General features: G+C 34.7%; 1 protein-coding gene across 1 annotated transcript; it reads right to left on the bottom strand.

The window, feature by feature from the left end:
- Positions 1-2310: 2310 nt before the first annotated feature.
- On the bottom strand, positions 2311-2793 carry LOC141680306 (uncharacterized). Its single transcript, XM_074486570.1, has one exon. It carries the CDS (start codon positions 2791-2793, stop codon positions 2311-2313), a length of 483 nt encoding a protein of 160 aa, XP_074342671.1.
- Between the last annotated feature and the right edge of the window lie 12597 nt (positions 2794-15390).

The raw sequence follows: 15390 nt of genomic DNA, 5'->3' as shown, positions 1-15390 counted from the left end.
CTACAAAAAGTAGCTTGAAGAATGTGCAAGATCAATGGTAAAGATTAACTAAAAGGAAGATCAAAGTAAACACGGGATGCTAAAGATATGCTAAGCAAGAATTGGAATCTACTTTCCTATAAATAGAAATGACGAGTGACAGTTTAGAAAAGCTAATAGCATGTCTTATTGTACACTGTGTAAACCAGCAATTAACTAAGTTATAAAGTTAACACTAGTCCTTTAGTCAATTATAACAATTTAGATAAAAAAATTGTAACACTCTCAGGGAGAAGCTAAGCTCTTTATCAACAAAGAGTCTAAAAATTTTGTAGAAAAATAGTCTTAATTTTAATATAAAATTAAGTGAGTTTTGAAGATTTATGTTCTTTATTTTTTGCAAGCTTAAATTCTGCATGAACACATTTCATTACAAGATTTATTTACTTCGTTCAACCATAAACATTCAAGAAAAGCACAAAAATAGTAAAACAGATTCACCCCCCCCCTCTGTGTGTTATTCATTTTCTAACACATATACTACGCCATACAAAACTAGGATTATTTCCCAGCTTCGCATCCAAGAAGTGATCCCCTAGGAAGTATCGAGATTTAAAGACCTTGCTCACTAAACTCTGAGGTCGAGAGAAAACCTCCAACCTTGCTTTCTCAACAAGGCTAAGTTAAAGTCATGGAAATTCCTAAATCCTAGCCCTCCAGCCGTTTTATGCTTTATCATTCTCCCCCAGCATATCTAGTGAATCCTTGATCTAGAGTTTGATATACCACCTCGCCAGAATCTTGTTAGACTTCGTTCAAAATCTTTTTTGATTTCCAGGGGTAACAAGAAGACATTCATGGCGTAACTTGGTAGTGCTTGAGCAACATTCTTGACTAAGACCTCTCTCCCCGTTAATGACACCAATTTTTCCTTTTACGAATCAACTATGTTCTTCACCTTATCGTTTAGAAATCCAAGAACACTTGATTTATTTCGACCCACCAGATTTGGTAGTCCTAGATATGTACTATTCTCTTCTACTTCCTCCATATTTTGAACTTGGCAAACATCATTTCTAGATGCCTGTGTCACATTAATACTATATAATATTGATGATTTAACCACATTTACCTTTTGACGTGAAGCCTCTTCAAAGACCTGTAAAAGCTCAGTCATCATCCCTATTTCTTCCAAATTTGCTTTATAAAAAAGGTTGTTGTCATCAATAAAGAGCATGTGGTTGATACTAGGAGCTTTTCTGTAGATTTTCACACCATGAATCAGATTCTGAGCTTCATATTTATGAAATAATGTCGATAGTCCTTCCGCACACAAGATAGACAAGTACGGTGACAGAGGGTCATTTTAGCGTATACCCTGAGTTGGAAATATTAGTCCTATTTATCTAGCACCGTGAGTGATGTAATAAGAAACTGAGTTCGCACATTTTAAAATTAAAGAGACCCACCAGTCATGAAAACCAAATTTACATAACATCTCTCATAAAATATCCCAATTAATTATATCGTAAGGTTTACTCTTATCAATCTTAAGATCCATATAGCCTTTTCTCCCTTCGTGTTTCTATTTTAAGTAGTGAGTCATTTCGTATGCCACCATAATATTATCAGAAATAAGCCTCCCGGGTATAGATGCGCTTTAACATTCCGACACCATACCATCCCACACTTTCTTCATCTGATTCTCCAAGTCTTTAGTTATAATTTTAACAAGCACATTCCAAAATGATATGGGTCATAGATCACTTACACCTACTGGGTATTTATTTTTTGGGATCAGTACTATATTCGTCTCATTCAATCCTGATGGCATTACTCCATCCTGAAAGAAGTTTCTGACCAGTTGCTCTACATCATTTTAAATTATTGACCAGTGTTTTTGGTAGAAGGCAGGCGTCATATCGTTAGGACCAGGTGATTTATCTCTGTTCATTTGAAAAAGTGCATATTTACTTCTTCCTCAGTGATTGGTCTCATCAATTCCTCATTTTGGTTTTCTGTAACTCCAGGCTCAATACATTAAGTCACTTCATTCCAGTTTAACTGAGTTGATGTGAATAAGTATCTAAAATGCTCAGTAATATGGTCTGCTAATCTCCCATCCCAGTCCACCCATTCCTCTTCAGCATTCTTTAATTTGTGAATTTGATTACTCCTCTGTCTAGTACTAGCCGAGGCATGAAAATACTTATTATTTTTATCTCACGAATGAAGCCAAAGTTATTTTGAACATTGTCTCCAAAATATTTCTTTTTTCTCCAAGATAAGAGACATCCTCCGTTTGGTATCTTTATATTTTACAATCGACTACTAAAGTATTCGACTACTAAACTTGCTCGTCACTTCTATACCCCATTCATCCAGTTTTTCACTATACCTTTTTACCTTGCTCTGGATGTCAGTATCTCCATTCTCCCATTTCCCCGCAACCAAACTCCTACACATGGGTTCTGTGAGCCATTCATTTTTAAAATGAAATATGCGTCTTTTCACATTCTTATTTACTATATTCGGAAGCATCGGAATAGGACTATGATCTGATGGTGAACCCTTCAAATTGTATAATTTTGCAAATGGAAACATTTGAAGCCATGATACTATTGTTAACGCCCTATCCATCCTGACCTCCATCCACTGTTTTGTTCCTCTTCCCCTCTCCCAAGTAAACTGATGTCCAACAAGCTCCATATCTATTAATGAAGTATCCATCAATACTTTGTTAAAACCTTCAATCAACCAATTAGGATACAGAGAGCCACTTTTCTTATCCCACCGCGAGACCACATTGTTCATGTCTCCAATGGCACACCAGGGAAGGTTTGAATCCCTCGCTAAATTAGGAAGTAAATCCAGGGTTTTCTTACGTTGAGTGTTGAAATATTGAGGTTTTGTCCTTTCATTCCTCAAACTGAGATCCCTGAATCAACTCAAGGAATAATAGTCATTCCCGCTAAGTTTGTTCCAAAAGACCCATCACTATACAATGAGACTGAGAAGAAAAAAATGGCCCTAGATGGATGTCTCTAGCTTTGTATATGTGATACAATAGATTTGGATATGTTTGATATTATTTTTCATCTTGGTAGTGCCAAGCTTATGTGCGATCACATAGAGGTCTTATGCAGAGCTGTCAAAAAAATTCGAAAAATCTGATATTCGTCCCAACATTCGCAATCGTATATGAAATAAAGCAGATATTATCTCTATCTGAAACAAAGCCGATATTATCTGTATCTTAATTCAACAATTGCGGATACATATACGAATATAGACATATTCGTATTCGATAATATCCTGATCAAAAATTTAATAAATACTAAAATAAATAAATAAATATTTATTTATTTATTTATATATACTAATATATAAATTAAATATATATTCTATTAATTCTATAGCGTGTGTCTGTGTGTAAATATGCATTTATTAATTAATGTATTTATAAATATATATATATATTATTTGAATTTGATATTTTAGAGATAAAAAAAATTATATTAAATGTAAAATATTTTTTTTTGAAATAAAATAAAATAGTCTTAATGAATAGAAAAGTAAGACGTTGTACGAGGAGAGGGAGAGGGGGGGAGAGAGAGAACAAAGACACGACCGCGTGAATAGAAAAAAAGAAGTTCTTTAGGCTTTTATGCCTAAGGAGTTAAAACGTAATTACACAATTCCACTTTTTTCCTAATTAAAATATACTTACTTAAATACATATTATATTCTATGTATTTTTTATTTAAGAAATTATAGCAATTTTTGAAATTAAATTTGAATACAATATTTAAAACTTAAAATACGAAATTAGGAGTCTGTCAATATATTAAAAATATTTTTGCCCTTAACAATTAATAAAATATGAAATTTTGAAATAATAAATCATTAGTTAGCAGAGTTTGAAAGTCACTTAAATATACTAAAAACCATAAATAATCCAAGAGGTTACTATTTTGAAGGTCCCATGTTTACCAAAGAATATTAGGAAATAATTTCTTGTCATTTTAAGAATTAGGGAGTTTTAATAGAAAATATTTTTGCATAGTAATTCATAAAATAAATTCAATAATCACTTTTAAAAGTTTTTGGAAAAATTCTGATCCTCAAGAAATCACGCATACAGCTTTCACAAAATAATTAGTACACATAGTATCACGTAGTCGGACAAAACACATAATCATATAACATCTTTTATTTATGTACAAAAATCAGGAATATATATATAATAAAATATTGACTAAATTCGTCCGATATTGGTTGAATTTAGGCATCCTCTATTTACAATTAACCAACCTGTTGGTTGATTGGTCCGTAAAATTGGAAATCATCCCTTATTTTTGAAGAACTTTGGCTTCTTTACTCTAACTCACCTAAAAAAATAGCAAGGTCGTTATAAATATGGCTTACAAGGACTTCAAGAAAGGAAAGAGATTCTCCAGGAGAGGCTCCAGTTTAAGAAGAACTACATAAAATATGATGAAAAGGAATCCAAGTCTGGCAAGATTAACAAGTCCAAGATCAAGTGTTACAATTGTGATAGAGTGGACATTTTACAGCTGACTGCGGGAAGCCAAAAGATGAAAGGAAGCAAGCCTTGATTACTCAGGAGAAGAAGAACTGGGATGATACATCAGAATCTGATGAGGGTGTCAACTATGCTCTCATGGAAAATGTTGATAATGAATCTGAGGTTCCTGAGACTAAGGTACCTCAAACAACTCTAGGTTTTGATACTAACGATATCTGTGAGTTAAAATAAATCTTAAAACATTGCATATTAGGTATAAAGATCAAACTCTTGAAAATGTTAGGATTAGAATTAAAAATTTTGACTTTAAGAAAAAAATGATCACCTAGAAGCTGAGTTGATTTTCATGTAGGAAATTCAAAAAAATAGAGATGATGTTGTATATATTAAGGATAAATTGTTAAAAAAGTATGCTTATCTTAAAAAAGAATTGGCTTAAGAAAGAGAGATATTCAAACTTTGGACTAGTTCAGGAAATCAACTTAGGAAATAATTAAAAGTGGCTGTTGGGGATCACCACTAGGTTATGCAGATAAATATAGAACTGAAGATGTTAAAGATAATGAATTTGAGCGGCAAAGCATTTTTAAAGTGGCTAATTCTACAAAACCAGTAAATACTGATAAAATGACTAAAAAGAGTAAGTCTAAGTTAAAACCTGTTAAGTTTAACTTAAATACTGATGGACTCAAATCATTAAACGAGAAAGGTTCTACATCAGCATCTTAGTCAAACTTAGGTACTGATATTTGTGAATAGGTTAATACTAAGTCAGTAAATATTGGTTAAATGATTCATAAGAACATGTAAATTAAAATGAAGAACATGGGAAAATATCTTAGAAAAAATAGAAATGGTAAATTAGGTGTTAATAAGGAGACAAGTATAAACTTATTTTTGATGCACCTAGAAAGGAATGTTTAAATTGTGTTAGTACTAATCATCTTGTTGTTTCTTGCAGGAAGAATAAAGGAATAAACAATGTTCCTCCTAAATCAGAGTTTAGGAAAGTTAGATGTAGACCACAACATCCTTATTTTCATTGTGGCAGTATATGGAATTCTACTTGCACATGTAAAGAGTATCACAATTTCTATTATGATTATCATGAACTAAAACCCTCTTTGAATAAAACTAAAATTATTTCTGCATGTGTATATCCTGATATTAAGAATGTTAAATATAAACTCTGATATGAAGACTTCTGCTGCAAATGTTAATAAACTTAATAAGGACAAAGGATCCAAACTATTCTAGGTCCTTAAAAATTCTAACTAATGGCTTATCTGATTGCAAGGCAACAAAAAATACTCTAGTCTTGGATAATGGATGCCCAGGACATATGGCTAGAAATAAAGCCCTGCTATCAGAGTTTAATGAGAAGGTTGGCCCGAATGTTTCTTATGGAGATGGCAACTTAGGAAAATTTTTGGGATATGGCAACATCAAATTTCACAATCTCATCATTGAAAATGTAGATCTTGTTACAAGTATCAAGCATTATCTGATGAGTGTGAGTCAAATATGTGACAAAGGTTATCATGTGGACTTTTATGATGAGCATTGTGAAATTATTAGTAATTCAAGTGGCAAGGTTGCAATGATTTGTTATAGACATGGTAACTTATATGAAGCCAGGGTTTCCACAAACACTGATGGCCCTGCAATCTGCCTACTAAGTAGAGCAACTATGGAAGACAACTGGAACTGACATAAAAGACTTTCTCACTTGAACTTCAACAACATTAATGAACTTGTGAAAAGAGATCTTGTACTCAATACAGTTTTTACTCCTAATGGTCTTTGTGATTAATGCTAGAGGACCAAGCTAAGGAAATCATCTTTCAGAGTAAGACTAAATTCTCAATTTTTGAACCATTTCACTTATTAGATATTGATCTTTTTAGTCCAGTAAATGTAATGTCAATATCCAAGAAAAGATATGCACTTATATTGTTGATGAATATACCAGATATACTTGGATATACTTTCTGCATACAAAGGATGAGACGCCAACCATTCTTCTTGATCATGAGAGACAACTGGAAAAAAAAAGATTAACATAGAAAGTAAAGATAATCAGAAGTGATAATGAAACTGAATTCCAGAACAACACTATGGAAGAATTCTGTAACTCAAAGTAATCAAACAAGAGTTTCCAGCTCTTGGAACTCCACAGCAAAATGGAGTTGTTGAAACAAAGAACAGGACTCTTATAGAAGCTGCAAGGACTATGCTTGAGGAAGCAAAATTGCCAACCTATTTTTGGGCTGAGGTTGTGCAAATTACATGCTTCCCACAAAACGCAACTCTGATAAACAAGCATGGCAAAACACCATTTGAGATGGTAAAAAGAAAGAAGCCAAATTTGAAATACTTTTAAATTTTTGGTTGCAATTATTTTATTCAGAAAACTCATCTTGAACAGCTTATAAAGTTTAACTTAAAAGCTTATGAAGGCATTTTTATTGGATATCCGCTGTCAACAAAAGTCTTCAGAATTTATAATCTGAGAACAAAAGTCATAATGGAATCTATTCATGTATCTTTTGATGACAAGAAGATTACATATCTAGAAGATGTAGATGATCATGAACAACCGAGATTTGAAAATAAAGTACCATATGCTGAACAATTAAATCCTGATATACTCTCAAATAACGATACCGCAAATCCTGATAACACACTAAACTCTGGTGAACCACTAGACAGTGGTAACAACATAAATACTGAAGCACATGTTAAGGGGGAGCAACATGATTGTAACACCCCCAAATCCGGGGTCGGGGATCCGGGTTATCACGAGTTCCATTTCCATTAATGACACTTCACCTTAATAAAAAACCAACTACTGCGTACTGTGACACCGCAATACACACACACACATACCACAAGTTATAGTCTCAGAGATGAATACCAAATATAATAAAAGTCATTTTATTCCACAATTATAAGTCATTACACCTCAAAAGGGTTTCTGAATAAATTCACATATTCTTTGTCATTATTACAAATCATAAATATACATAAGTATGGTACATCAAAGCTTGAAAGCCTAACCTATTGGTAGCTCCTACCTCGGACATAGTGACATCAACGCCTACAGGAAGTTGCGGAACATTTCCAATCTATTCGCGAATTGGGAACTTGGTCCCGTCCATTTTGCCTAGTTGTTGTTGTGTGATGAAGAAATGAAGCAAGAGTGAGCATTACAGCTCACAAGATAATATATAGTTTAATGTTAGGAATATGTGTATTAGTTTGATGATAATTTAAACAAAACACTTAAGTAGAAATCTAGTGTTTGTAGCCTCAACGGATAAGACCATCTTGGCTATCCGTTGAAGGAGTAGCTTTACTTAGCAATAAGTTTAGTATTGTAGCACATTTCATTCTCTGGATTCAAGTTGTAATTCTTAGATGTTGTAGGAAATTATCAGTCATGTTGACCACTAGTGGATATGCAAATAGGAGGGCTAATTGTAAATATTTCATGCCTTGTAAATTTGTATAAGTGAAGAAGTATCAACTGATATTGAAGACCTTCAACAGATAAGAAACAAAGCTTCAACGGATGTCTCTAAAGCTTCAACGGATAATATCCATCAACGGATAAGTGCTTCAACGGATAAAGACTTCAACTGATAATGCATCAATGGATAAAGATTCAACGGATAAAGCCTCAACGGATAAGGCATCAACGGATGAAAGCTTCAACGGATGCTTAGTTCATTAGCAGTTGATAGTGACAATTCATAAGCTGACAGAGGCACATGGGTTGACAGAGACAAACTGGAATGTGGAAGCCTCTAGGAGGAATCAAGAAAATGTAGCATTTCCATTCTGGTGCAAACAAGGAAGTATTCAAAGATTAACAGCTAAGCCTAAATTGCATTGGATAGAGAAATGAAGAAGAAACATGTGAAGAGCCTTTTTAATTGTATTTTACAGTTTTGTCTTCACTTGTAAACTTGGTGATATATAAACCAAGTAGCAGCTAGTAATTAGATGTGAATTTTCCAGAGCTGTTTAGAAAAATCCAGAGAGAAAATCATCTAGTTTGTACTAGGAAGCAACTGTGATTTAATTCTTTGAATCACAGATTTTCTGAAATAATACATCTCTGGTGGAACAACAAATCCACCAGAAAAGTTTTTAAGTTCTTTGTGTTCTTTACATTTGTGTTTGAATATATATCTGACTGTATTAGCTTCAAGCCATTCACACACATTTGCTCACTAAAACACTTAGCCTTAGAAACTATTCAAAACTTGAAAAAGTTTTGAGATTTACATTCAACCCCCCCCTTCTGTAAATCTCATTGTTAGTCCACTGGGAATAACAAATGGTATCAGAGCAAGCTCTTAACATACAAAGAGTTTAAAGATCTATTCTGCTAACATCATGAGTAAGAAGGATATTGGTGTAAAGATTCCAATCTTGGAAAGAGATAACTATCATCACTGGAAAGTGAAGATGCATTTACATCTTCTCTCTCAAGATGAAAGCTACATCAACTGCATTGAAAATGGTCCTGATATCCCTCACAAGGTGGCCACAGCTGCTACTGCAACAGTTGCTGTTGGACAGTCTATTCCCAAGCCAAAGGCAGAATGGACTGTTGAAGATATTGAAGAGGTTAACAAGGACAAGAAAGCCATGAACATTCTGTTTAATGGCCTAGATCAAGATATGTTTGACAATGTCATTAACAGCCAAACTGCTAAGGAAATTTGGGATACTGTGCAGCTTATCTGTGAAGGCACTGAGCAAGTTAGAGAAAACAAAATGCAGCTTCTCATTCAACAGTATGAATATTTTCATTTTGAAGAATGAGAATCATTGAATGATACCTTCAACAGATTTCAGAAACTGTTGAATGGATTGAAGCTGTATGGCAGAATTTACCAAGTCAAGGACTCCAATTTAAAATTTCTAAGGTCTCTACCAAAGGAATGGAAGCCTATGACTGTTTCTCTAAGAAATTCTCAAGATTATAAGGACTTCACACTTGAGAGATTATATGGAATTTTGAAGACATATGAACTTGAGATGGAGCAAGATGAGCTGTTGGAAAAAGGGAAGAGAAAAGGAGGATCAGTTGCACTTGTAGCTGACAGTGAGAAGGTTGAAGCCAGGAATGAGGAGAAGACAATGCCAAGTCTCAAAATTGGCACAAGCAAATCAGGATCAAGCAAGGGTAAAGAGCAAGTAGCTGAGGATGAAAACAATTCCAGTCAGGATGACTCTGATGATGTTGATGAACATCTGGCTTTTCTGTCCAGGAGGTTTGCAAAGATGAAGTTCAGGAAAAATACAAAATTCACTAAGCCAAACAAAACATGGTGGACAAATCCAAGTTCAAATGTTATAACTGTGGCATTAGTGGACACTTTGCAAGTGAGTGTAGGAAGCCAACCTTTGATAAGAAGAAATTTGAGCAAGTTGATTACAAAAAGAAGTATTTTGATTTGCTCAAACAAAAGGAAAGAGCTTTTCTCACTCAAGATGATTGGGCAGCAGATGGAGTCAATGAAGATGATGATATGGAATATGTCAACCTAAACCCTGATGGCTAATTCTGATGAAAATGAAACTAGTTCATCAAGCAACCAGGTAATTACTACTGATCTCTCTCAGCTTTCTAAAAATGAATGCAATGAAGCCATAAATGATATGTCCAATGAATTATATCATTTGCGTGTTTCCCTTAAATCACTAGCTAAAGAAAACACTAGGATTAAAGAGAACAATGTGTTTTTAAGTGATAGGAATGCTGTGTTAGAGGATCAGGTAATTGAGCTTGAAAAGATTAAACTTAAATGCTTGATTGTTGAGAGTGAACTAGAAGAAGCTGTTAAGAAAGTAGAAATTCTTTCTAAACAGTTAGAAAGTGAGCAAGAGGTAATCAAGGCCTGGAAAACATCTAGGGATGTTAGTGTTCAGATTGCCAAGGTTCAGGGAATTGAATCATTCTGTGAGGATGCCTGGAAGAAAAACAAAAAGGAGTTAGAATTAATTGATGGATTGTCAACGGATGTGGAATCAACGGATGATGAAAGTTATCCGTTGATGGAAGAAAAAGAGCATCCGTTGAAGGTTCATCAATTAAAACAGGCAAGTAATTTCAAAAATAAAAATCTCAATAAGAAGGATGATTCAACTTTCAAGAACTTTGTCAAAGAAGGAGCTAGCACATCCAAAGATGCCAGTAAGGTGAATATAGGACACATGACTTTGGATCAGCTGAAAAATAGGCTTAAGTTGGTTGAGGATAAGAAGGAAACTAAAAGAAAATCTAAAAGAAATGGGAAGGTAGGGATTAATAAACATAACAATTACACACCTGATAGGTATGCTCCTAGAAAAAGCTGTGTGCATTGTAAAAGTGTTAACCACCTATCTGATAATTTCAAATCTGTTAAAAATGCTCCCATGCCTAACATGTCTATGTCACCTCTGCATGTCATGCCTGTTATGTCTCATCAGAATCCCCATGCACATTTTGCAAACATGCCATATATTAATAATCCTTATTTTACTACATTTAGTATGCCTCAAATGCCATACAATATGCCTATGTGGAATAACATGTTTGCACAATCTATGCCTTATCAAATTCAATCAAATGTGCTAAATGATTTTTTGACTAACCCTACACTTCAACCAACCACATCTGAGATCAAGGTTGACCCAAAGTTACCTAAGTCAAAAGATGCAGGAGGAATGAAGTCTAGGAAAAAGACTAACAAGGCTGGACCCAAGGAAACTTGGGTACCAAAATCAACTTGATTGATTTTGTTGTGTGCAGGGAAAAAGAAGGAATCTATGGTACTTGGACAGTGGCTGTTCAAGACACATGACAGGAGATTTCACCCTGCTCACAGAGTTAAAGGAGAGAGCTGGCCCTAGCATAACCTTTGGAGATGACAGCAAATGATTCACTATGGGATATGGCTTGATTTCAAAAGAAAATGTCATCATTGATGAAGTTGCATTGGTTGATGGTCTCAAACACAACTTATTGAGCATCAGTCAACTATGTGACAGAGGGAATACTGTTTCCTTTAATTCTGAAGCATGTATTGTCACAAGTAAGAAGGACAATAAAGTGGTTCTAACTGGAGTTAGAAAAGGGAATGTGTACTTAGCTGACTTCAACTCTACAGATGCAGAATCTATTACTTGTCTTCTCAGCAAAGCAAGCTCAGTTGAAACTTGGCTATGGCACAAGAAGCTGTCCCATTTGAATTTCAAGACAATGGATGATCTAGTCAAAAAGGACTTAGTTAGAGGAATGCCTCTAGTAGAATTCACAAGGGATGGACTGTGTGATGCTTGTCAGAAAGGAAAGCAAAAGAAAGTATCATTCAGTAAGAAGCTTGAATCTGCAATTGATGAACCATTACAACTGCTACACATGGATATCTTTGGACCGATCAATGTATTGTCAATTTCAAGGAAAAGATATTGCCTAGTGATTGTAGATGATTTCTCAAAGTTTTCATGGGTTTATTTTCTTGGATCAAAGGATGAAGCTAGTGAAATCATTATCAATCATATCAAGCAAGTCAACAATCATCCTGATTTCAAAGTAAGAAATATTAGGAGTGACAATAGAACTGAGTTCAAGAATTCAACCATGAAGTTGTTCTGTGAAGAAAATGGGATCATGCATGAGTTCTCAGCTCCAAGGACTCCACAACAAAATGGTGTAGTGGAAAGGAAGAACAGATCACTAATTGAAGCTGCAAGGACAATGCTTGAAGAGTCAAAATTCCCAACTTACTTTTGGGCTGAGGCTGTTAACTGTCATGTTACACTCAGAATATTTCTCTAATCAATCAGGCAAAAGGCATGACTCCCTATCAATTATTCAAGAGAAGAAAACCAACTTTAAACTTTATGCATGTCTTTGGTTGCAAATGTTACATCTTAAGGAATTAATCTGATCACAAAGGGAAGTTTGATGCAAAGGCTGATGAAGGAATATTTGTTGGTTATTCTGCTGGAAAATCATATAGGGTCTACAATCTAAGAACCAACATTGTCATGGAATCTGTGCATGTTGTGTTTGATGATAAAAAGATTGATGGACTAACAGATGAGGGACATCATGAAGGACTCAAATTTGACAATATTGAGATATATTGTGATGATAGTGAAGATGAGAATGATGAAGAAGGCATCTCAAGAAGAATTCAAAATCTGCCTTTGGATAATGCACAAAATGTTGCATCCGTTGAAAGTCATAATTCAGCTTGCGTTGAAAGAAGCAATGCAGCATCCGTTGAAAGACAAAGTGCATCATCCGTTGAAGTTCATAATGAAGCATCCGTTGATCACAGTCTGTCAACGGATAATCAATTCACTTCATCAGTTGATAGAGCTCTCAATTCCTTTCAAAGGATCAGCAACTCAGGGGGAGTTTCAACCAATCAACATTCTATCTCACATCATGACAATACTGAGGCAACCTCATCTAGAGCTAATCTACCACCTCAAAGGAAATGGACCAAGAATCACCCTTTTGAACTGATCATTGCTGATGCTACATCTAAAGTGCAAACTAGAAGGGCTACTCAAGATGAATGTCTGTATAGTAGCTTTCTATCACAGGAGGAACCTAAGAGAGTAGAAGAAGCTCTATTGGATCCAGATTGGATTTTAGCAATGCAAGAGGAGCTAAACCAATTTGAGAGGAACAAAGTATGGAATCTGGTACCCAAGCCAAATAACAAGAGTTCTATTGACACAAAATGGGTATTCAGAAACAAGATGGATGAAAATGGCATTGTCATAAGGAATAAAGCCAGATTGGTTGCTAAAGGCTATTCTCAACAAGAGGGAATAGATTTTGATGAAACATTTGCTCCAGTTTCTAGACTTGAGGCCATCAGAATCTTTCTAGCCTATGCAACCCGCCAATTTCAAAGTCTATCAAATGGATGTCAAGAGTGCATTTCTAAATGGGGAATTGGAGGAAGAAGTTTATGTAAGCCAACCTCCAGGGTTTGAAGATCCAAACTTTCCAGACTATGTGTATTATCTGTTGAAAGCACTCTATGGACTAAAGCAATCACCTAGAGCCTGGTATGAGACTTTGTCAAAATTCCTTCTAGATAATCACTTCACAAGAGGTACTGTTGACAAAACTCTTTTCTTTAGAAATGTTAATGGCTCTACAATACTTGTTCAAATTTATGTAGATGATATTATATTTGGATCTATAGATGATAAGCTTTGTAAAAAGTTTGCTAATTTAATGCAAAGTAAATATGAAATGAGCATGATGGGAGAGCTAACTTATTTTCTTGGTTTATGATCTTTTAAAGAAGTTTGACTTAATGGACTTTTCATCTGCAAAAACTCCCATGGCCACCAAGCTTGAATTAAACAAGGCTGAAAAGTCTGTGGACATTTCAAGTTATAGAGGCATGGTTGGCTCACTTTTATATTTAACTGCTAGTAGACCTGATATAATGTTTTCTACATGTCTCTGTGCTAGATTTCAAGCTGACCCTAAAGAATCTCACTTAGTGGCTATTAAAAGAATCTTCAGATATCTCAAAGGGACTCCAAATCTAGGAATTTGGTACCCTAGAGAGTCTGGTTTTGATCTAATTGGCTACTCAGATGCAGATTATGTAGGCTGCAAAATAGACAGGAAAAGCACAACTGGCACCTGTCAATTTCTAGGGAACAAGCTTGTGTCATGGTTCAGCAAGAAGCAAAATTTTGTTTCTACATCAACAGCTGAAGCTGAGTACATTGCTGCTGGTAGTTGTTGTGCACAGATACTATGGATGAGAAATCAACTATTTGACTTTGGACTAACTGTTGACAAAATTCCTATATTCTGTGACAACACAAGTGCCATTGCCATTACTGAAAATCCAGTGCAGCACTCAAGAACCAAGCACATTGACATCAAGTACCACTTCATTAGGGAACATGTGATGAAAGGTACAGTGGAACTTCATTTTGTTCCAAGTGAAAAGCAGATTGCAGACATATTTACCAAGCCACTTGATGAATCAACATTCACAAGATTAGTAAGTTAGCTAGGTATGCTTAATTATTCATAAATTTATGTCCTCTATATAATCTGCATTGAAGCCTGAAATGAATTTGCTGCAAGAACAAAGTTGGCTTTAAGTAAGACTTATTCTATCGACGGATATTCCCTATCCGTTGAAAGCCAAAATTGTTCTATCAACGGATGTTCATTATTCGTTGAAAGACAAATACATTTCTGGTAATTTTATACCTCAACGGATGAAATAATGTTGATCATCAATGGATAACTATTTACCTTATTCGTTGAAGTGTCACATCAGTTACTTTAAGTGAGTCACAACCGTTGATTCTTTTACTTAACCGTTGATACAGATATACACTGTTGTATGTATTTGTATTAAAGGCAGTTTTCAGAATTTTTACAGTTTTCTTTATTCTTAAACGGCTGTAATTTATTTAAAAGTATCATTTAATCATTTTATTTACGTTTTAATTCGAGAAAGTATAAAAGCCCATTGAATTCTAGTTTTCACTTTACGCTTTCTTGCAATTTTTATTCTCCTTCTCTCCCAAAATTCTCAAGTTTTTCTCTGCAACCTCTACTCACAACAATGGCACCGGTAGTCAAAATTATGTCTCAATCTGGATTTATTTATGAAAAGAATAATTTCGTAGCCTTGGTTGAAAAGAATGAAGCCCATTCTGATTGTCACAAGATGATGGACTTCATCAAAAACTGCAAACTAAGCTATGCAATGCTGGAAGCCCCAACCATCTACTGTGAAGTGATTGAGGAGATTTGGACAACTGCAGAGTTCAACTCCACAGATATGACTATTGCC

This window comes from Apium graveolens, chromosome 8 (assembly GCF_009905375.1).
Source record: "Apium graveolens cultivar Ventura chromosome 8, ASM990537v1, whole genome shotgun sequence".
NCBI classification, from domain to species: domain Eukaryota; kingdom Viridiplantae; phylum Streptophyta; class Magnoliopsida; order Apiales; family Apiaceae; genus Apium; species Apium graveolens.
The sequence above is the reverse complement of the archived record's forward strand: the minus strand, read 5'-3'. Positions and strand labels throughout refer to the sequence as shown.

Bases quoted from the DNA above. Each gene is read 5' to 3' on its own strand.
- LOC141680306 (XM_074486570.1), bottom strand. From the start codon at position 2,793: ATGAACAATGTGGTCTCGCGGTGGGATAAGAAAAGTGGCTCTCTGTAT.